Source organism: Silene latifolia, chromosome 2 (genome assembly GCF_048544455.1).
Source record: "Silene latifolia isolate original U9 population chromosome 2, ASM4854445v1, whole genome shotgun sequence".
Lineage (NCBI taxonomy): Eukaryota > Viridiplantae > Streptophyta > Magnoliopsida > Caryophyllales > Caryophyllaceae > Silene > Silene latifolia.
The window spans coordinates 54,737,966-54,759,951 of NC_133527.1; the positions used below are offsets into that span (position 1 = coordinate 54,737,966).

Genomic DNA, 21,986 nt, shown 5'->3' on the forward strand with positions numbered 1-21,986 from the left:
CAAACTGCAAAGGAAATTATACAGTATAGATTCACCTAACTGAAGAGAACCGCCTTAAAGCGTCGAGTCGCATATTCGCTGCCGTAGAGAGTCGATTCACAGATTCATTAAGTGACGAAGCTAATTACTCGCTTCTCAAGATCTATATTTGGTACTCCTTCGGATGGATTTTCTGAAATTCGTTTAATAAATTGATAAATAATTTTTATTTTTTCCATGATTGGTGATGGAAAGATGAAGGGACATGGAGAAAATAACTGAGTGAGATAAATGAGTTTGGGTAATTTTTAAATCTGACTATTGGAATTTGAAATACACGGAATATAGTTGTTGGTTTAAAAGGTTAAAAGGTACTTGTATTAATGACGTTAGATGGACTGTTTTGCCCCTTTGTTTTCACCTTAATTGGTACACTTCATGATATTATGGACAATTTGGCCCCACAGCTTCACAAATGTCGTTGTGGTATCCCTGCTGCCTTGAGAACTTCCATGATGGAAAAAAATCCAGTAAGAAGGTTTCTAACATGTAAGTATTACAACCCGGGAACTCAAATGCGTGGATGCAACTATTTCAAGTGGGTTGGCAATCCTTTGAATGAAATTAGTAGTTTGAAGTCGGATGTGGAGCAAAAACTGACATTAGAATGATTGGAAGCCAAAAATTGTTCTTGTGAGGCTGACATTGAGTATATGACTATGGAATTGAAGCTTATAAGGAAGAAGAATAAGAGGATTAATTTGATTTTGAAAGTTCTTATTGTCATTGTAATTTTTTTTTTGGTGGAACTGTGAGTATATATATATTGATCATCAAACAAATCAAGCGCACCATTACAACCGTTTACATATTTCAAACCTTAGCCTAGTTAACTATGGGAGAAAACTAGTACAATCTTTTGCTCTTACACCATTCCAAAATATGTTGCGGGATGTAACTTACATAGGTCACATTTAATCTCAATTTAATATCCTCCCTAATGCGATGTATAAGACACTCAGGTCTTGGGACATACAACTCCAACCTGCAAGAATTCCGTACCATCCATATTTGATAATATAGCGCCACTACCACAGAGCTTTTCAGCATTCATATTAGAAGAGGCTGCCTCCTATCATTGAGCAAAGTTTCACCAGTTTGTAACCCATAATTGACAATGCCCAGCCATGCAAAGAGAATGCTGAAACAAGCATTAATATAGGGACAAATTTCAAACAGATGCTGCTGATTTTCAGGGGACTGGTCACATAGGAAGCATATATCAGCCTCACAAATGCCCATTTTCTTCAATCTGTCCATGGTAAGCAGTCTCCTCTTTTGAATCACCCACATTATGAACATATGCTTAGGAACATTGTACCTATTCCAGACCATAGCTTTCCAAGTAACCTTCTGATCATCACCATTACTCAACCATGTATAGCCTTTAGCAATAGTATATGCATCAATGTCAAGTTGCCACATAACATTCTTATATGTTGCCTTAAACTTCTCTTTCACTTCACATATCATTCTCCACGCCCAAGAACTATTAGGTGTTGGAATACAAGACATCCATGATCTTCTTTTTAGATAAATACTATCTACCCATCTGATCCAGAGCATATCTTTTTTCATTTGAATCCACCATGCCAATTTCCCTATGGCTGCCAGGTTCTAAACTCTACTATCAGTTAGCCCTAAACCTCCTAGGTCCTTACCTTTGTAAAGAATATTCCATCCCACTAAAGGTGCTTTGGAATAAGAATCACCCCCTTTCCCATAAGAAATTCCTACATAGAGCTTGTATCCTATCCATTACCCAGTAGGTAATAAAACAAAGATTTGTGCCTAATAAGTATATATTGTAACCAGCACAGCTTTAACCAGGACCAATCTGGCAGAATAGGAGAGTTTTCTCTTATTCCATCCTCTAAATCTAGCTAGCATCTTATCCACCAAAATGTTGCAGTCAATCTTTGATAATTTCTTATGAGATATACAGACCCATAGATATTTAAAAGGAAGCACACCTCTTTTAAAACCAGTAACATCTAGGATAGCCTTAGCCTCATCACTTACCACACCATTCATGTAGATATCAGACTTTTCACTGCTTATAGTCAAACCAGTAGTGGCTGTGAACACCTTAAATGCTTCCATAAGTATGGTAACAGACTTAATATCACCTTTACAGAATAGTAAAAGGTCATCTGCAAACATTAGGTGTGTCATCTTCAACTGCATACACAATGGATGATAAGAGAAACCAGGATGCTCCATCACTCTCTCTATTAGTCTGGACAAGTATTCCATACAAACAGTGAAAAGCAGAGGATAAATTGGGTCTCCTTGTCTAAGCCCTCGTTGACCCTTGAAATAGCGCCATGAGTCTAGCCATTTTAGCCAATTGAATAAGAAGGGGAGCTGATACACTGCATTATAAGCTCTCTTAACTTAGGAGGAAAGTTTAAATACTCAAGCATCTGATGCACACTCTTCCACTCAATTGAATCATATGCTTTCCTGAGGTCTACCTTTATCAAACATCTAGGGGACACACATTTCCTAGTGTAAAGCCTGACCAGATCTTGAGTAATCAGAATATCACGTAGAATTGTTCTCCCCTGAATGAAAGCACTCTGTGCAGCATTAATTACATCAGGCAAAGAACTAGCAATTCTCTCACACAACAGTTCAGAGATAATCTTGTACAATACATTACAGCAGGCTATTGGTCGAAATTCTTTAACATGTGTGGGCTCATCTACTTTAGGAATGAGGATGAGGTTGGTAGAATTAACCTACTGAAGGAGTTTGCCACTTTGGAAAAAATCATGTATAACAGTGCAAATATCTTTTTTCAGGATATGCCAGGTAGATTTGTAGAATTTGCTCGTATATCCGTCTGGTCTTGGGCTTTTCTCATCAGGGATAGCAAAGATAATAGTCTTGATGTCCTCATCACATGGAATTCTACACATGGCATCCCAGGTATCCCTACTTACTCTCTTCCCAGTCTTAACAACATGTTTCAGAACGTCATCAGTTGCTGATAATACTCCACAAAGGCCCTCAAAATCTCATCAGGCTCCTTGCAATTCACTCCTTTTGCATTTTGGATTTAAAGAACCTTATTATGGAGCTTTCTCTTCCTTATAACTTAATGGAACATAGCAGTATTTGCATCATCATCTCTTGCCCATGCACATTTGGCTTTTTGACTCAGAAATCCTCCCTAGAGACAACTAATAAATGATAAGAATCTCTTGCTTGTTTCTCATTATCCATCAACTTTAAATTATAGGGATCCTTTTGCAGTTGAACTTGAGCTTCAATCATAATTTTATAAGCAACATCTGCATTTCTTTCAATGTCAGAGAATAGAGAGCAGTTTAACTTCTTCAAAATAGATTTCATCAATTTCAACTTCTTGCAGACCTGGAATATAGGAGTTCTAGAGAGATGTATTTCCCAATTCTCTTGAATATTCTGAGAGAATTCTGGGGATCTACACCACATATTAAAGAATTTAAATGCTCTTTTATTCACACCCCCTTGTGCTCCAGCAGTCACCAGACAAGGGCAGTGATCAAATTCTCCTTCAGGATTAAATTGAGCATAGTATTCATTCCACTCAGTACACCGCCATCGATTCCCCAAAGCTCTATCAATCCTACTAAAAACCCTAGTCTCACTTGGTTGTTTATTATTCCAAGTAAAGAAGGCTCCATAAGATTTGATATCCTGCAGTTCACATTCATCATCAGTGTCCTGGAAGGGAAGCATTTCCTGATCCTTTAATATTCCTCCTATTCTTTCATTAGCATACATAACATTATTGAAATCCCCTAAAACTATATATCCAAGGCTCTTGAACTTGTAATCTGATCAAATCATTCCACAAAGGCACCCTTTCCTCAACTTTATTGAATTCATAGACAAATGTAGCATAAAAACTTCTACTATTTATTTTCTCCTTCACCTTAACATGGATTATCTGGTCAGTCATCTCAATAATGTCCACAAACACCATTCTAGGCTGCCAGAGAAGCCCAATTCTCCCACCAGGGTGACAGGTAATATTAGTAACATAATCCCAATTATAACAAACATTATCAGCTACCTTATTCTGAGACTGAGCTTTGACTCTAGTCTCTAGGAGTCCAAACAGGCAAATGTCATGCTGGTGGAGAAACCACTTCACATCCTTTTGCTTATTGTAGCTGTTTAGACCCCTTACATTCCATGCACAAAAATTAATCATTAGGATTGAGGGCCACCTCACCTCCCCCCCTCCCCCTATCAACCATTTTAGCACAACCTGACATCTCTTTATTAAAATCAACCATGAAACCCCCCTCCTTAATTCCAGTTAACCTAGATTCATGTCTTGTAATTCTGCTTAAAATCCTAGCTGGGGTGAAAATAGTAGTATGACAATTTGGCATTGGAGCAACCATAGGAGTAACGGGTATGTCTAGAGGTGTAGCTAGTGTACTACCCCCTGTATTACCCCTTGTATCTCCTTTTTGGCCACCTAACACTGGGAACTCAGTCACATCAACATTAACCACCTCCACAGTTTTAGGCTTAGGAATTCAAACTTGCTTTTGTTTAGTTTTAACAGCAGATTTCTGTAGATAGAATTTCTTCCTCCTACACATTGCAGCAGTTGCATTTAGCACATGTGATAGGCAACCGGTCATATTCAACTGCAACATGTACCTTCTTCCCCAATTCATCCTCAAACACTACACGCGTAGGGAATTGCTGATCAATCTCAACCTCAACCAAAATTCTAGCAAACCCTAGCAGCGCCTTAGCAATTGTAAATCATCAATACTAACAAATTTGCCAACCAACGATGCTAGTTTCTTTAGACATTTAGCACCCCAAAACTTCAGATCTAAACCAACCAATTATGCCCAGATAGGAACAGTTTTAATAGTCACCTTGGATATCCTGATTTCTGGGTCCTAAGCCCTAAGAATTAGTGGTTTACCATAAAAAAAAAACATTCTATTCTTCAGAACCAAGTTCAGATGCTCTACCTTAGCAAATCGTACCACAAAAATTCCATTGGGTAGGAAAGAAATCTGGGTTACCTCATAGTTTTGCCATGTTCGTCTCAGAAAGCCATCAAGGACCTCCCTTGGAGGATTGGCACCAAGTACATACCCATACAACGCTTGTTTCCAGTACACAATCTCTTCCCGGACATCCTCAGGCTGAAGCTTTAAGATTTTCGACGAACTAGATGCAGAATGATCTTCCTCAGCAATTGGTTCAAGTGTCCCAGTCTTCTGACGATTATGATGAGGAACCTCCTGCCATTCTTCATCTGTCTCATCTGTAACCACCACTTCCGCCTGGGTTTTCCCCTTCAACATATCATTCACATCGCGCTTCAAATTATCGATTTCATGTTGTACCGGATCAACTCTATCCTCAGATTGCAACTCATGATTAGTAGTATTATTTGGTAAAATTAAAGAATCAGAAGGAATTATATTATCATTAGGAATATTTTTGGTATTTTTTGAATTATTATTATTATTATTATTATTATTATTATTATTATTATTATTATTATTATTATTATTGTTGTTGTTATTGTTGTTATTGTTATTGTTGTTATTATTATTGTTGTTGTTATTGTTGTTATTGTTATTATTGTTATTATTGTTATTATTATTATTATTATTATTATTATTATTATTATTATTATTATTATTATTATTATTATTATTATTATTATTATTATTATTATTATTATTATTATTATTATTATTATTATTATTATTATTATTATTATTATTATTATTATTATTATTATTATTATTATTATTATTATTATTATTATTATTATTATTATTATTATTATTATTATTATTATTATTATTATTATTTGTATTATTATTTGTATTATTATTATTATTATTATTATTATTATTATTATTATTATTATTATTATTATTATTATTATTATTATTATTATTATTATTTGTATTATTATTATTATTATTATTATTATGAGTAGATGATTTCTTAGCCATTGTTGTAGAATCGTAACAAACTCAGGGAATGTTCTCTCTTACTTTTCATTGTAATTTTCCTTCTTTATAAGGTGTTTTACTAGTGGATTGTTTATGCATTGAAATTTCTCTTTAATGTGCTTATCATAGTCGTATTTCATCTCCTATGTAATGTTCTTAGTTATGTTCTCAAATTATCAAGTAATGAAAAGTTCTCTTTAATTTAGACAACAAAGAGTAGTGCTATTTCATATTTGTTCAAGAACGTCATAATCAAATACATTAGCACTGACATACACAAGGTTGACATACACAAAAGGTTGACTTACACAAATTGTTTGTTAAAAAAAGTAGTACAGCCACATGTAGTGTTAATTGTTTGCTAACATACACAAAAGCCTACAAGGCATTGTTTGCTACTGACATACACAAAGTTCTCCTTCTTTCCTTCATACAAAACAGCCACAAACAATCCAGGCTTGATCGCTCTTTCATACTGCCATGTCACTTTGGGGCTGACCTTGGCCTTATTGAGGTTGAGTGCTTGTGCATAGAATCTCTTGAAAAGTTGTTTGTACCTGGGGAATGTACCCAGTTGCTTAGGAATATTAAACAGTCTCTCCCAAATAAAAATTACATAGGGACTCATTAGTAAGGAGGCTGTACCTGAGTTGTCTTATTATGCCTCTTAGAAAATCCTCGATTCTTGAAGGCCACATAGGGACTCATTGGGAATGTAATGTCCTTGAAGGCCACAGTTGATACAGATGCCTGGCTTTTTCTTTGTAGTTCTACCATTAGCCTTATCATTTGCATCTCTTTTCCTTTTCTTAGAACTAGGCCTTCCAGACATTTTTCTATATGGAGGAGGAATTGGTTGCACATGGGTTGTTTTTTTCCCAATGGTTGGGGCCTGGCAGAGGATGAGACAAGGGTTGAATAGGTAAGGTTGTACAATTCTCTTGAATAGGCTTTGTGCACAAAAGTCTCAGGGACCAACCTTTTCTTCTTGATACAACCATATGCATGAAGACATGGTATACTTGTGAGCTCCCACTTAAAACAACCACGAGTCATCTTATCCAAATTCACCACCCATCTTTCATTTACAACACCTTGGGTGTTTACCTCAAACTCCATTAAACCAGGCTGTATAATTTGGTAATCTTTACTCTGTTTTGCAGCCTTAGACAAAGACTTGGTGCCAGAATTCATAATGTTGCCTATGTACTTATCAAGTATTTGAAATTTGGTAAACATCCTTTTCATTACATATCTTCTAATGCATTCCATTAATGTTAAAATAGGCTTATCCCTACACTTCTTTAACACATTATTAAAGCTTTCACAACAATTATTGAGTAAAATTTCTGACTTGGTTTTGGTACTAAAGGCATGCCTAGACCAATGCTTAGGAGAGATTGCATTTAAGAGCAAAAGTACCAGTTGACGTACCTTTTATACACTTCATGCTCGTATCAAATTCATGCTTGGTTTATGCTCTAGCAGCCTTCCAAACATTTGTTTGTACTCTAATCCATAGTATGTTTTGCTGAAATTTGACCATATGTGTCTTGCACAAAACCTCAGCTCAGCATTGGGGGTTATAATATTGAAGGCCTCAATCAAACCCTACACAAAACCAGAAAGGTTATTTGTAACACCCCCATACTCCAAGTGCCTTACCAGGACCACTCAGGTATAAGGATACTACTATCTCGGTTACCCGAGGCATGATAATCATAAGACAATAACGAAACAACATTAAATAGTATAACTTTAGTGAAAGGTTACAACTGAAACCAAATACCAAAATACGATACATGTTCTCAAAACCAACTGTCTACTGAGTTAACAGAAATGTTATAAAACTAGTAAAGCTACAAATGGAAGACTTCTATCGTCGACGGTGGCACATCCCACTATCCCGGACTCAACTCAAACCTCGCTCAATTCATCGCTCACCATCCCCGAATGGATCACCGCAGTTTTAAAAACAACAACCGGGTCGATCTAATCACACAACTTACATACATCAACAATACGATAAATGACATGACTTACACCGTCACACACACACAATCACACCAGTCCCCATCAATTTCAATCACCGATCGTCCACTTTGGACCAGCCACGCCATGGGGGACCGCAGCCGTACCCACCAAATCCCCGCTCCTCACAATGAGCGAATTCCCCGTTCATTAATGTGCACATCCCCTTCCGTGGCGGGTTCCACGAAGGGCGAAACTAGGGCGTGAAGCCACTCCCGCAAGTGACTCCACTCAGCCGAGAACGCATCTCGAGAACCATAGACAACAATCACAATCACAATCACTACCGTCACAATACAATTACTATATCAAACAATCAATCTCAACACATCAACAATCATCCCATTATGGGACTAATACGAGTAGAAATCCTACCCGGAAAGCACAACAATCGACGGTATCAACAAATTTGTATCATAAAAAGCCTCTTCTACAAAACCTCCTTCTATCATACAAACACATAAACACTACCAAATCACAATCTACACAAAACCCCAAATCCCCATATTAGGGTTTAACCAACTTAAAGGAAATACTGCAAAAACGGTACATAGATCTTACCCTCGACGCAAGGATCACAACGGTATAAAGAAAGGTGAAATCCGACCTTCCAAACTCCGGGATTTGCTAACAATGCGATTATAGCGAAGAACGTACTTTGTTTTCTCTCTTGACAGTGATTAGGTTTTGAAAAAGTGTTTAAGAACAATGACGGAAAAGATTATATACCTAATCGCATTATTAACAAAACCCGAGAAATAACTCCTCAGAAACCTGGCTTACTCGATCGAGTAGCTAAGGTACTCGATCGAGTGCCCCCTTACTCGATCGAGTACCCACGTTACTCGATCGAGTACCCAACAGGTCAGAAACTTTTATAAAACGCAACTCACCCTTACTCGACAGAGTAAGGCCTACTCGATAGAGTATCCAGAGACTCATAAATACGGAGTATTACAGTCTTCCCTCCTTAAAAAGAACTTCGTCCCCGAAGTTCAACCCATACTCAAAAACAAACATACTAACTCGATCAAGACACAACAACGTGACTAAGAACTCTAAACAAAACTCCAACCCAAACATGAACTCGTAACACCAACTCCACTAACTATTCCTACCTCCGCAGCATGGCTCACGGTATCGTATCAACTCCACTATATCTCTCTCAACACTAATTCCATACACTACCAACTAGCTCCGTAATATATCATCCAGAGCCAATCCAATATCAAAATACCCATAACATCAAATGGAATGTTACATTGTACCACCCTTAAAAGGAACTTCGTCCTCGAAGTTTACTCAGACTCATAACATCATTCTCCAACTGTCAACACTATATAAAATATTCTCACACTCTGAAGCATCACACTACTACAAGCACGGCCATGGCCTTTTAACAACATCAACTACAAAATATACAACTTCCTTCTTTATGATACACCAACACTCTACTGCGAATATACCACCATATACACAACCATCAAAATCTCTTTTATCGCATCCTACTTCTCTTAAGATAAATGTTACGTCCTCGTAACTCACTAATACTAAATCCTAGCTATATCGTCTCATTATCCTCATCACCACCGCATGACAAAGATAACCACCTATAATCTAAACACTCGCCATGCATATATCTACGGCTCTCTTATTTAAACATTTTTCATACCTCAACTCATTCGGCACACCACCTAACCTATACCATAAAACTCGTAGCAAAATCACCATACTAACTCTCTATTATTACTGCAAAACAACATACCTCTCTATGTAAAGCACCTATCTCCCAAAAGCATAACTCACGATCCACACTCGTTACGTACACTCACACTAGATCCTCAAGTTCTTTCCTTCATTACCGCAAAACTCATACATAACTTAACATGACACTAATTTCCCCAACACCCTACACTCACTGTCTCAACAAAGGATTATGAATCACCTGCATCTTTCAGGTCATTACCACACATGTTTTACGAATCACTTGCCATTACCATGTCCACTAAAGCCTTATCTAGAACAAGATCAAAATTACTGTAACAACCTCTCACAACCGTGTCCCATCAACAGAATATCGCTATACCATAACAACAGAGAAAACATATACAACTCTATTTCATATCATACTCTACCCTCATTCCCAACTTAACCTGGTAAAGAAAACATCAATAAACAAGACAACTGTCTATCTGCACCAACTGAAACTCGCAGGGAGCAACATCAAACAAAACAACAATCTATGTATAACTGGTATGTACTTTCGAAACTCGAATCATAATCATCCTGCCTACTCCGCCACATCTGGTGACGGCATCACAACACCGCCACCAACAGGCACACCGCAGTGCAAAAATACCCGCATCACAACACTAAATACCGTGCCCGGATCACCACCCGAGGCACCACAACCACATCGATAGTCATCACAACTTACACAATCCCATAAGCACTGACTCAACATAACTTCTTGGACATGAAAAACTTACTCAAATCCACTTTACTAAATCACAAAGCAACATACGATATGAATTAAATAGATAATAACCTCATGAATATCATCCCCTTACCACATCACGGAATAACATATATCATGAATACATACAAGTATAACCAGTCATGCCAGATCAATCAAATTATTACCTTTTTGAATATTATTCAGTTAAATTACCGTGTCCAAAATATATTACAGAACATTCAGATAACAACATTATAACTATCACACCATACCGCTTCTCGTGAGATCACAACCTCACACCAACATTTATATACATCTTAGACCCATAACGACATCCAACTAGTCAATCCTGATCACGTAAGTTACCACTCAACAAAGGTTACCTGTCGCCCGAGCTTAACTCGCATGCCCCTCATCATATTCTTCCATTCGCATAACCAGCACCTTCTGTCATACATAACCATATAGCTCACACTCATTATGAGAAACCGCCTCCTAAGACTATGTCTTATACTTCCTCACAACCATACCTATCAATTCAATCTTTACAAAATCAGCCTCTTTAGAATTGCCATCTTTCCTATTTATCATTAACCTTAACCACTAGCGATAACACCTCCACACAACTACCGTTCGTACATCAAACTTCTTACACTCATCTCTAAACATCACTGTTTCTTCCCTATCTTTGGTTATCATCCCCAATAACGAGCATCAAATCCATCAACAAAATTACCTCAACATTATTCCCAATACTATCCTTAATTGTATCATCATCTAGCTCTCCACCAAAATCTCATATCCTGCAGATATTCTACCAACTTCTTACTTTCCTTAATTCCTCAAAACTCAAGACTAATCTTGTTGTTCCGAAGCTCCTGTATAATCGTTAATTCAATTCCTCATGATAGTATCATGCATCTTGACGATTCCTTACTTTTATATCACATAACTCTGGTGAACATTTTTTTCTCAGCTTACTTTTATCCTTCTTTTCTCTTTATACTCAACAATTCCATTTAATATCTCAACTCCTTATTACTTCTACCTAACCCTTTAGTGCTCCAAGTACCTTCTCATCGCTCCAAAACTCAAATCCCATTATTTCTTATCGATATTATCTCACTCTTCCTTACCATGGGTCCCCTCTCATCACTCCACTCACTCACACTTGTCGCTAATTTGTCCTGCAAATCCACGTCGCGACATGTCTTCATTAAGTTCACTATATACCACTCTTCTCAATTCTTCTAAAACGGTCTTTCATTACATATATTTTTAATCAACACTAATCCTAACTATCTCCCTTCATCATTCTTTATACATCTCAGGTTGCTACTATCCACATCCTTTCTTTCAATCTTTTCATTCTCACGTTCCTTAAACTTACATCACTCTTTGCCCGCATTCACTTACTCTTACATTACTCAACACACAATCATATCACTCATCCCGTCTCACAAAACATGCTCTATGCCTCAATTAAGCCATACCAATCTCCCTTTTCTTTTTCCACTATCTATCACAACACATAGAACTCATGTCCTCCCACCGAACTCCTACTCACCACAGGTGCCACTCCCTACACCATAAGATTGGGTAACTTACGCATCAGGATCAATATACATGTAAAACGGTGCATAAAGAAGCAAAATAATACCTTTGAATTAAACATAATATGCAACGAATGTCAAAAGACAAGCATATGACCCAAAACAGGGGTCACTAGATCGAGTACAGGCCACTCGATCGAGTAAGTGACTTACTCGATCGAGTAGGTGAAGATCAGAAGCACGTAAACAAATTACCAGGGCCACTCGATTGAGTAACTGACGTACTCGATCGAGTTCCCCCCTACTCGATCGAGTACCAAGGCTACTCGATCGAGTACCTACGCATTTCTCAACACTGTCCAGTTTTCGTAAAACAGTCATAACTCACTCATTTCTTGGTCGTTTTGGGCGTGTGACCTATCGTTAGAATCGTAAAAGAACAAGCTATCACCTCCAATTGGAATCACATTAAAATCATTTATGCATCTCAAGTTATAACAGTTTAAAGACAACCTCTTTATAATCGAAAAAACATAACTACTTGATTTTACTTCCAAACAACTTAAACGACAACAAGGTAAACAAAAACAACCCAATACTCTTGAAACCAGTAGCCCCAATCACATATTACTATTTTCGAAAGCAAAGCAACAACATTCATCATGCACTACCCACATGCTTTTATTCTATAGCCTTTCGTAAGACAAATCATACTCATACATTACAAATCCTATTTCCATGTTACTAATACAACAATATTACAAATACACTTCGTCACCTAAACATATTCATAATCACAAAATTCGTATTCTCATGCTATTGCCACTCCATCTTTTCCAATCAATTCATCCATTTCAACCACATTCTTCATACAACATGTACATATGAACAATTGTAGGCATGTATATGAAATCATTATATAAAATTACACAAACAAGATTATGTATAATCATATCACCTATGAACTACTCCTTTTTTCCACCACATTACTCATCATTCTCATACACTTTTCTAACAATTCCAACCAGCATTGTAAACCAACTATCATGCAACATGCTTTCAATCAACAACAGTTCTATATATTTCACCAACCTTGCATTCACAATCTCAACCTTTTACTCCAACATCCAACAATTACAACGTACATCATCACATCCACATACAAACTAACAAGCATCACATACGACCTTGACACACACCCCCCCATGTGACCGGTTCAAAATTGTAGGGCAGGTTCGCGACTTTAGGACGTCTCCCAAGCCTTTGCATTAGCTCCTACAACTTTTACCCCGGGTTAATTTTAATTGACTCCCTAGATTCATTAGATTCATTGGTTACAGGTTTCAGGATCGTCGCTCTGATACCATTTGTAACACCCCCATACTCCAAGTGCCTTACCAGGACCACTCAGGTATAAGGATACTACCATCTCGGTTACCCGAGGCATGATAATCATAAGACAATAACGAAACAACATTAAATAGTATAACTTTAGTGAAAGGTTACAACTGAAACCAAATACCAAAATACGATACATGTTCTCAAAACCAACTGTCTACTGAGTTAACAGAAATGTTATAAAACTAGTAAAGCTACAGCGGAAGACTTCTATCGTCAGACGGTGGCACATCCCAGCTATCCCAGTACTCAACTCAAACCTGCTCAATTACTGCTCACCATCCCCGAATGGATCACCGCAGGTTTTAAAAAACAACAACCGGGGTCAGTACTAATCACACAACTTACATACATCAACAATACGATAAACAGACAGCTTACACCGTCACACACACACAATCACACCAGTCCCATCAATTTCAATCACCGACTGTCCACTGGACAAGCCCTTCCAGTGGGGGACCGCAGCCGTACCCACCAAATCCCCGCTCCTCATATTGAGCGAATTCCCTGTTCATTAATGTGCACATCCCCTTCCGTGGCGGGTTCCACGAAGGGCGAAACTAGGGTGTGAAGCCACTCCCGCAAGTGACTCCACTCAGCCGAGAACGCATCTCGAGAACCATAGACAAACAATCACAATCACAATCACGGCCGTCACAATACAATTACTATATCAAACAATCAATCTCAACACATCAACAATCATCCCATTATGGGACTAATACTGAGTAGGAAATCCTACCGGAAAGCACAACAATCAGACGGTATCAACAGCTGTATCATAAAGCCTCTTCTACAAAACCTCCTCCTATCATACAAACACATAAACACTACCAAATCACAATCTACACAAAACCCCCAAATCCCCATATTAGGGTTTAACCAACTTAAAGGAAATACTGCAAAAACGGTACATAGATCTTACCCTCGACGCAAGGATCACAACGGTATAAAGAAAGGTGAAATCCGACCTTCCAAACTCCGGGATTTGCTAACAATGCGATTATAGCGAAGAACGTACTTTGTTTTCTCTCTTGACAATGATTAGGTTTTGAAAAAGTGTTTAAGAACAATGACGGAAAAGATTATATACCTAATCGCATTATTAACAAAACCCGAGAAATAACTCCCCGTAAATCGGCTACTCGATCGAGTAGCTAAGGTACTCGATCGAGTGCCCCCTTAATCGATCGAGTACCCACGTTACTCGATCGAGTACCCAACAGGTCAGAAACTTTTATAAAACGCAACTCACCCTTACTCGACAGAGTAAGGCCTACTCGATAGAGTATCCAGAGACTCATAAATACGGAGTATTACATTATTATTGTGTTATGCAATTGATAATAAGAAATAAAGCACAAGATAAATAAATCACAAGTATGTTACTAACCTTTTGTCTGTCAAAAATAAAAGCAAGTTAATCTTTGTGTTTGATGTAGGAACCTTCATGTGAAACAGACTTAATGTCTTGTACAAGTAGTTGAAGAAACCAAGTCCTTTTTTCCTTATTCTCTACCTCAACTACATCCCATGCTAAGGGAAATATGTTGCAATTACTGTCCTTCCCCACAGCTGTCAACAATATCCTTGGATATAACCCTTTTAAATGACACCCGTCAAGACCTAAAATTAGCCTACAATTACTGACAAACCCTACGTTGCAGGCACGGAGGCACATATACATCCTTTGGAATAATGGTGGGGGTCTCTCAATTGAACCACTTGTAATATACATGGAACTACCAGGGTTATGCTTCGTCACAGTCTCAGCAAAATCCTATACCCGCTTGTATTGTTCTACATCCATCCCATATATCATCTCAAAAGCTTTTTTCTTCGCATAGTAACTCTTATGAACTACTTCTACACCACAATATTTCATGACCCTTCCAATTAAAACACTGATTTTGTAATCATGATCTAACCTAAACTCATCCAAGTATCTCTCAGCTATGTATTTGATGTGTTCATTTTATATATACTTTTACCTCTCATTTTAGCTCGATTTTGATTGCATATCATACTTTAATTAGTATATTTGTGAGCTAATCTTGTGTTCTAGGTGTGTTAATTGTATTTTATCGCATTTTGTAGGAATGAAGCACTTGGATGCTTTTTCCCGTCATTTTAGCAAGCACCGAGTTCACTAAGCTAAGTGGAAGAAATTATGGGAATGACAAGGACCAAGCATGACCATGGAAGAGTGTGTTTCCAAGCCCAAGCAAGAGTGTATGAGATATGGATTGATAATGCAAAATGATCTTACAAAAGAGCCCAAAAGAAGTCCAAATTTATGAAGAGAATACTAAGCTTATGATGCTCCTTTGGATGCTCTTAGGTAGTATTATGAAGCATTAATCGGAGTCTCAAAGATGGCATTTATCGCAAACATTGGTTTCCCTCAACATTTAATCAAGAAGTTAAGTGAAAATGCCCGGATTCCTGGCAACCCCGATCGAGGTTGACCTCCTCTTGGACTTTTACATTATGCCCCTATTTTATTATAAATAGGGGCCTTAATCCATCATTAGGGGATATCTTTCGTACATCTTTCATATACCATTTTACTCTTTTATAGCCTTAAGCAAACAATTCTCTCATAGTTTTCATCCTATTTTTAATATTGTTAAGCATTTGATATTTGTTAAACATTTTGTTCTATTTATTCAAGCTTTTGGTTCTCATTTTGTTCTACCTTGCAAGTTCTTAATTCAAGTTCCATTTCTATTTCGGTAATTCTAATTCTAGTTTATTTAGTTTACATTTCTATTTTAGTTATCACATAGTTTTATCATTAGTATTTTAATTATATCACATAGTTTATTATTGCATTTTATGATTCACCATTTAGTTTACATTATTTCTATAATCATGTCTAACATTTCTTACACCATAGTTTGTAGTTTACATTTCAATATGAGTAGCTAAATTTCCTTAGTCTAGGGACTAGGAAAGCCATGCAATAACTAATATATTTAAAATGATAAATTAGGTTGATATAATATTGTCTAATTGTTTCTATCACATGTTTATATCGTCACGGTTAATCTTTGTTTAGAGGCCTTATTCATTGATTAAGTTTGTTAATTCGTTCTATAAGTCGAGAGGCACAGAATCGGATTAGACTAAGCATGTGTAGTAGGACGACCTAGTCATAAACGAGAGTTTCTCTAGGACCCGGTCTATGGTTGACACTAATATTGATATGTGGGTGTCTTTAAGCCTAAACAATTGACAATGTTATTATTTCCGAGTTTAACATGAATATATATTTACAATTGCATGTGTGACCCGACTCCCCTAGACTCCTTTAATCATTTATCGTTATATCATTTTATTTTCTAATCATCAAACCAAACAAAACCAAACCAATCATTATCGATCTTGATAGAAGTCTACTCATAACATTTTATAGCGCAATTCCCGTCTCCTTGTGTTCGACCCCTATTACTATATTTATTTGTGTCTAGGGAAATTATCTTTGTTAGGTGTGCGACATAGCCTATCAGTATTCAGAACTAGCCTTTGTGTTTCTAAAATCAAATTCTAAACCGCAAGTAGAGCAAGGTTTGTCATCCATCAAAAAAACCCTAATGCTCCCTTGAGAAGGCGATTTTGCCGAGAACGTTAAGGTGAATCTCTTCCATTAATGGCGAGAAATTCAGCCTCAAAGTCTGGAAAACTACGCAATATCACGAGGAGGAAAGGGGTAGCATCAAAAGAGGACACTAAAGTATCTAAAATAGCTAAAAAAACGAACCCTACACCTAATGATGAGGAGGCTGTGAAGCATGCAAAACATCATAGGTATCCCTGCTTTTACTCTTGATGAATCAGAACCTACGGGGGAACTTGATGAATCAACAAAGGGTGATGCAACATCAGGCACTGAGGAGCAGGGAGAATGGGTGCACGTTTCAAAAAATAAGAATCCAAAGGCGGCAGAAGAACCAGAGCCACTGCTTCAGTTATCAGAAGAGGACGTTCATGATGAACTAGAGTATTGGAAGTAGGCTGTATATGGGTTTGTGTTGGGAGCCAACCCTCCCATGGCAGTGTTAGAAGGTTATTTGAGGAGGATATGGCATAAGCATACCATAGATAAAATTTCCTTTATGCCTAATGGGATATTTCTGGTCAGATTTCACACGAAAGACATACAGGATCAGGTATTGAATACATGCCATTATTTGTTTGATAGTAAGCCAATTATAATTAAACCATGACAGGAGAATGTGGCATTGGATAAAGAACATGTTAAGAACGTGCCAACATGGCTAAGGCTGCATCACTTGCCCTTGAAATTTTGGGGACAAAGCTTGCCAAAAATGGTAAGACTGGTAGGCAAGTTTGTTCAAAAGGATAATGCAACTGAGCTTAAGACTAGACTAGCATATGCTAGAGTCCTGGTGGAGGTGCAAATTAATCAAAAATTTCCTGAAACCCTTAGATTTAGTGATGAAAAGAAGCAGTTGGTGGAGGTCAAACTTGAATATGAATGGAAACCAGTGCTTTGCACTAATTGTAAATCTTTGTAACATGATCACATCAACTATAGGAAAGGAAAATACCAAGCTTGTCACAAAGAACACTCAGTTAAAACTGTCAAACAAGTTTGTCGGAAAGTGGAGAAACCCAAGTGCTCAGGTTAGGCAAGTTCTGAAAATCATTTAATCACTCCTAGAGTTGCTGCACCTAGGGTGCAGGAGGAGCCTGTTCTGGTCCAGATTAAGGATTTCCCCCACTGACATTGCATACACCAGTAAAAGAAGGAGGGACAACTGTAGTGCTACTTACTGATTCATCAGGGAAGAGCACTAGTTCGGAGGGCCTAACCACAACTCTGATTAATGATTAAACTGGGGTTTTGGAATATGCGTGGCATGAATAGGAGAAATAAGCAGCAAGTTATAAATAGATTTCTTATCAATAATAATGTTAATTTTTTTGCTTTATTAGAAACAAAAATCAAACCAAATAAATTGAAGAAGACCATGAATTTTTTTTAGCAATTGGAGTATTTCTACAAACTCAGCATATCATCAATGAGGAATAATTTGGATACTCTGGCAGGCTAATGAATGAGATATAAATTTTCTGGAATATGATGCCTAATATATTCATATGACAGTCCTTCATAAGAGCACCAACAGAAGATTTTATGCCACTATGGTCTATGCTTTTAATGGCAGCACTGAGAGGAAGTCTCTCTGGGCTAATTTAAGCAGACTGGCAAATAGTATTCAAGGGTCGTGGGCCATTGGAGGAGACTTCAATTGTGTCCTGACTGAGGATGAGAGAGTGGGAGGCTCATTCTCCAGGCAGGATGCAGAATCTTTCAGGCAATGCTTACATCAATGTGAAGTGATAGATAGCCCAGCCATGGGTGCTATCTACACATGGAATAACAAACAATGCCATGCTGATAGGGTTTATAGTAGGTTGGATCGTTTCTAGGTGAATCAAGATTGGCTCAATACTTTCCCTCTTCTGTATGCACACTTTTTGCCAGAGGGAACTTTTGACCATACCCCATGTGTGGTGCAGTCTAATCTCCATGATGATAAGAGAACCAGACCGTTTAAATATTTTAATATGTGGAGTCTGGCCCCTAACTTTAAAGAGACTGTTCAGGAACGCTGGCAATGTATGCAGACTGGAACTAAGATGTATGAACTGGCTAGAAAATTGAAGAATCTAAAACAAGGACTCAAGCTGCTGAACAAAACCAGGTTTGCTGATATTGAGATCAATGCTGAGGTAGCCCTCACCAAACTTACCAAGATACAGCAGGCTCTGAGAGTGAATCCTCAGGACTTAAGCCTAGTTCAACAGGAATGCGAGGCTAGAGAGAGCTATCAGCAACTGGCTAAAGCTCAGACCCAATTCCTGCAGCAAAAAGCAAAGATGAAATGGAATGCAGATGGGGATGCAAACACATCATTCTTTCATGGCCTTTTGAAAACTAGGAGGAGGCAGAATCAGACTGTCCAGATCACTGATCACCATGGGAAGCAGCATGTTGATAAGAAGGGTATGCAGGAGAGCTTCATAAATTTTTACACTTAGCTGCTTGGCCAATCTAACCCCACCACTTCTGTCAGCTCCAGGGTAGTGCAACAAGGTACTAAATGTGAAGATTATCATTAGCAGATACTGCTATCACCATTTACTGATGAGGAAATCAAAAAAACCATTTTCAGTATACCAAATGAAAAAGCCCCGGGTCCAAATGGCTATTCCAGTCAATTTTTTAAAACTAGCTGGGACATTGTTGGAGGTGATGTATGTGCTGCTGTCCATGAATTCTTTAGGAATGGTAAGCTCCTGAAACAGTTGAATGCTACTAATGTTACCCTAATTCCTAAAGTGCCAAATCCAACTACTGTTATGCAATTCAGACCCATAGCTTGCTGTAATGTGGTTTACAAATGCATTTCAAAGTTACTTTGTGCAAGACTGGTTTTGGTCCTCCCTCACTTAATTTCTGTCACACAAGGTGGATTTATTCAAGGTCGAAGCATAATGGAGAACATACTAATTTGCCAAGATCTAGTTAAGCTCTATGGAAGGAAGAGTGCCTCACCTAGATGTTTGTTCAAAATAGACTTGCAGAAGGCCTATGATTCAGTGGAGTGGAGCTTTCTATTCCAGATGCTGCAGGAATTGAACTTCCCAAATGATTTTATCAATCTCATTAAGGAGTGTGTTACAACTGCAACTTACACTTTGAATCTTAATGGGGATAGCTTTGGCTGGTTTAAGGGATAAAGAGGATTAAGGCAAGGAGATCCTTTGTCCCCTCTGCTGTTTACAATTTGCATGGAATACTTGAGCAGATTACTAGCCTACACCACTTCCACAATGAAGTTCAGGTTTCATCCTTTATGCAAACCCATGAAACTGAGCAGTCTAATGTTTGCAGATGATCTACTACTATTTTCTAAATGGGATGTGGAGTCCATTATGATCTTGCTACGTACCTTCTCCACATTTTCTCAAGCATCAGGTCTTTAGATGAGTAAGGGAAAATCAAATGTGTACTTTAATGGGGTGAGCAGTGAAATCAGAAAAGAAATAGTTCAGGTCTCTGGATGTATTGAGAGTCAGTTGCCATTCAAATACCTTGGTGTACCCATCAAACCATCTAAATTATCAATCAAAGATTGCCAGCCACTGATTGATAAAGTTTTGGAAAGAATAAGACAGTTAGGGACCAAGAAACTATCTTATGCTGGAGATTGGTACTGATAAAGGCAGTATATAGAACTTTACACTCTTACTGGGCATCAATTTTCATTATCCCAAAAGCAGTACTAATCAAAATTGAAGCAATCTGCAGGATTTTTTTGTGGCATGGAGGGACTGAATACGCAAGAACCCCCACTGTAGCTTGGTCTAAAATTTGCACTAATCAGAAGGAGGGGGGACTTGGATTAAGAGATGAGTACACATGGAACAAGGCAGCATTAGGGAAACTGGTTTGGTGGGTACAGGCTCACCCGTCCAAACTTTGGGTGCAATGGGTGCATAATGTATATCTGAAAGGACAGTTGTGGGAGGACTATAACCCTCCACAGGAGGCCAGCTGGACTTGGAAGAAGGTGTGCAAACTGAAGAGGGAATTTCAACCAGCATATAACCAGAATGAATGGATCAATGTACCAGGCAAGGAATATACTATTAAAAAGGGCTACCTCTGGTTAAGGCAAGGCAAGCAGGAAGTAAACTGGCACCATATTGTTTGGACCAAATGGTCCATCCCTAAACACAACTTTATTTCTTGGCTTTACTAACAACAAGGTTTTAATGCCAAGGACAAATTACTTAGACTTGGTATCAGCCTGGACAGCAGCTGCTGTATCTGTGCTCAAGAGGAAGAGTCACCCCAACACCTTTTCATTAAGTGCCAGTACAGCAGGAGAGTTCTTCAGAGGATACAGGAATGGATGGGAGTGAAAATGTCTGTTGACAATACTCAAAACTGGTGGCAACATAGGAGATTCACTAGACTGAAGAATGGGGTACTGAACAGTATTCTAAATGCTACCATGTATTACATCTGGAAACAAAGAAATGAGAGCAGGCATGAAAGTACTATAATCAGTCCTGGCAGATGTGTAGTCATGATACAAGGGGATATCAGAAGCAGGATTCAGCAGCAATCGCAGGGCATTATGGCTAGGAAGGATATGCAATGGATTGAGAAACTAATGTAATAGTATATATGGGCAAAACTACAGTCAGATGACTGAGTTTGTGCTAGGAATTCTCCATGTGAAAACTTGTATATGGTTTTTTGAGCTTTAATATATTTTTTACATTTTACCCCAAAAAAAAAGCCTTTGTGTTTCTGTCAGCTAATGTGCAATTGTCCTTGTGTTTCAGTTTGAGGCTCTTAATTTGAAAGGTATTCTGGCTCTCTAATAACCTCCCATGAACTCTGAATCCACACTTGTTCTTACTGGCACAACCATACCTCCCAAGCTTACCTCTTATTTT

At 37.9% G+C, this 21,986-nt stretch overlaps 4 protein-coding genes across 4 annotated transcripts; 2 read left to right on the forward strand and 2 right to left on the reverse strand.

Annotated features, from left to right (window-relative positions):
• Positions 1-1,830: 1,830 nt before the first annotated feature.
• On the reverse strand, positions 1,831-2,963 carry LOC141640808 (uncharacterized). The gene is made up of 3 exons (XM_074449489.1): positions 2,788-2,963; positions 2,458-2,652; positions 1,831-2,278 (listed from the first exon to the last, which is right to left on the reverse strand). The coding sequence occupies exons 1-3, from the start codon at positions 2,961-2,963 to the stop codon at positions 1,831-1,833; spliced, it is 819 nt and encodes a 272-aa protein (XP_074305590.1).
• A 241-nt stretch (positions 2,964-3,204) lies between these two features.
• Positions 3,205-3,813, reverse strand: LOC141640810 (uncharacterized). The gene has a single exon (XM_074449490.1). The coding sequence runs from the start codon at positions 3,811-3,813 to the stop codon at positions 3,205-3,207; it is 609 nt and encodes a 202-aa protein (XP_074305591.1).
• Positions 3,814-17,275: 13,462 nt separating this feature from the next.
• On the forward strand, positions 17,276-20,255 carry LOC141640811 (uncharacterized). The gene is made up of 6 exons (XM_074449491.1): positions 17,276-17,493; positions 17,626-17,653; positions 17,714-18,008; positions 18,616-18,914; positions 19,032-19,505; positions 19,638-20,255. The coding sequence occupies exons 1-6, from the start codon at positions 17,276-17,278 to the stop codon at positions 20,253-20,255; spliced, it is 1,932 nt and encodes a 643-aa protein (XP_074305592.1).
• Positions 20,256-20,501: 246 nt separating this feature from the next.
• Positions 20,502-21,703, forward strand: LOC141640812 (uncharacterized). Its single transcript, XM_074449492.1, has 3 exons — positions 20,502-20,728; positions 20,827-21,197; positions 21,288-21,703. The coding sequence occupies exons 1-3, from the start codon at positions 20,502-20,504 to the stop codon at positions 21,701-21,703; spliced, it is 1,014 nt and encodes a 337-aa protein (XP_074305593.1).
• Positions 21,704-21,986: the final 283 nt, after the last annotated feature.

Bases quoted from the DNA above. Each gene is read 5' to 3' on its own strand.
- LOC141640808 (XM_074449489.1), bottom strand. From the start codon at position 2,963: ATGTGTAGAATTCCATGTGATGAGGACATCAAGACTATTATCTTTGCT. The intron at 2,653-2,787 runs GTAGGTTAATTC...GAGAATTGCTAG, and splicing joins CAAAGTGGCAAACTCCTTCA to TTCTTTGCCTGATGTAATTA. The intron at 2,279-2,457 runs GTATTTAAACTT...ATACTTGTCCAG, and splicing joins AGTGTGCATCAGATGCTTGA to ACTAATAGAGAGAGTGATGG.
- LOC141640810 (XM_074449490.1), bottom strand. From the start codon at position 3,813: ATGTATGCTAATGAAAGAATAGGAGGAATATTAAAGGATCAGGAAATG.
- LOC141640811 (XM_074449491.1), top strand. From the start codon at position 17,276: ATGCAAAACATCATAGGTATCCCTGCTTTTACTCTTGATGAATCAGAA. The intron at 17,494-17,625 runs GTAGGCTGTATA...ATTTCTGGTCAG, and splicing joins GATGAACTAGAGTATTGGAA to ATTTCACACGAAAGACATAC. The intron at 18,915-19,031 runs GTTTATAGTAGG...TGTGTGGTGCAG, and splicing joins AACAATGCCATGCTGATAGG to TCTAATCTCCATGATGATAA.
- LOC141640812 (XM_074449492.1), top strand. From the start codon at position 20,502: ATGAGTAAGGGAAAATCAAATGTGTACTTTAATGGGGTGAGCAGTGAA. The intron at 20,729-20,826 runs GTACTGATAAAG...AGCAATCTGCAG, and splicing joins CTATCTTATGCTGGAGATTG to GATTTTTTTGTGGCATGGAG. The intron at 21,198-21,287 runs GCAAGCAGGAAG...ACTAACAACAAG, and splicing joins CTACCTCTGGTTAAGGCAAG to GTTTTAATGCCAAGGACAAA.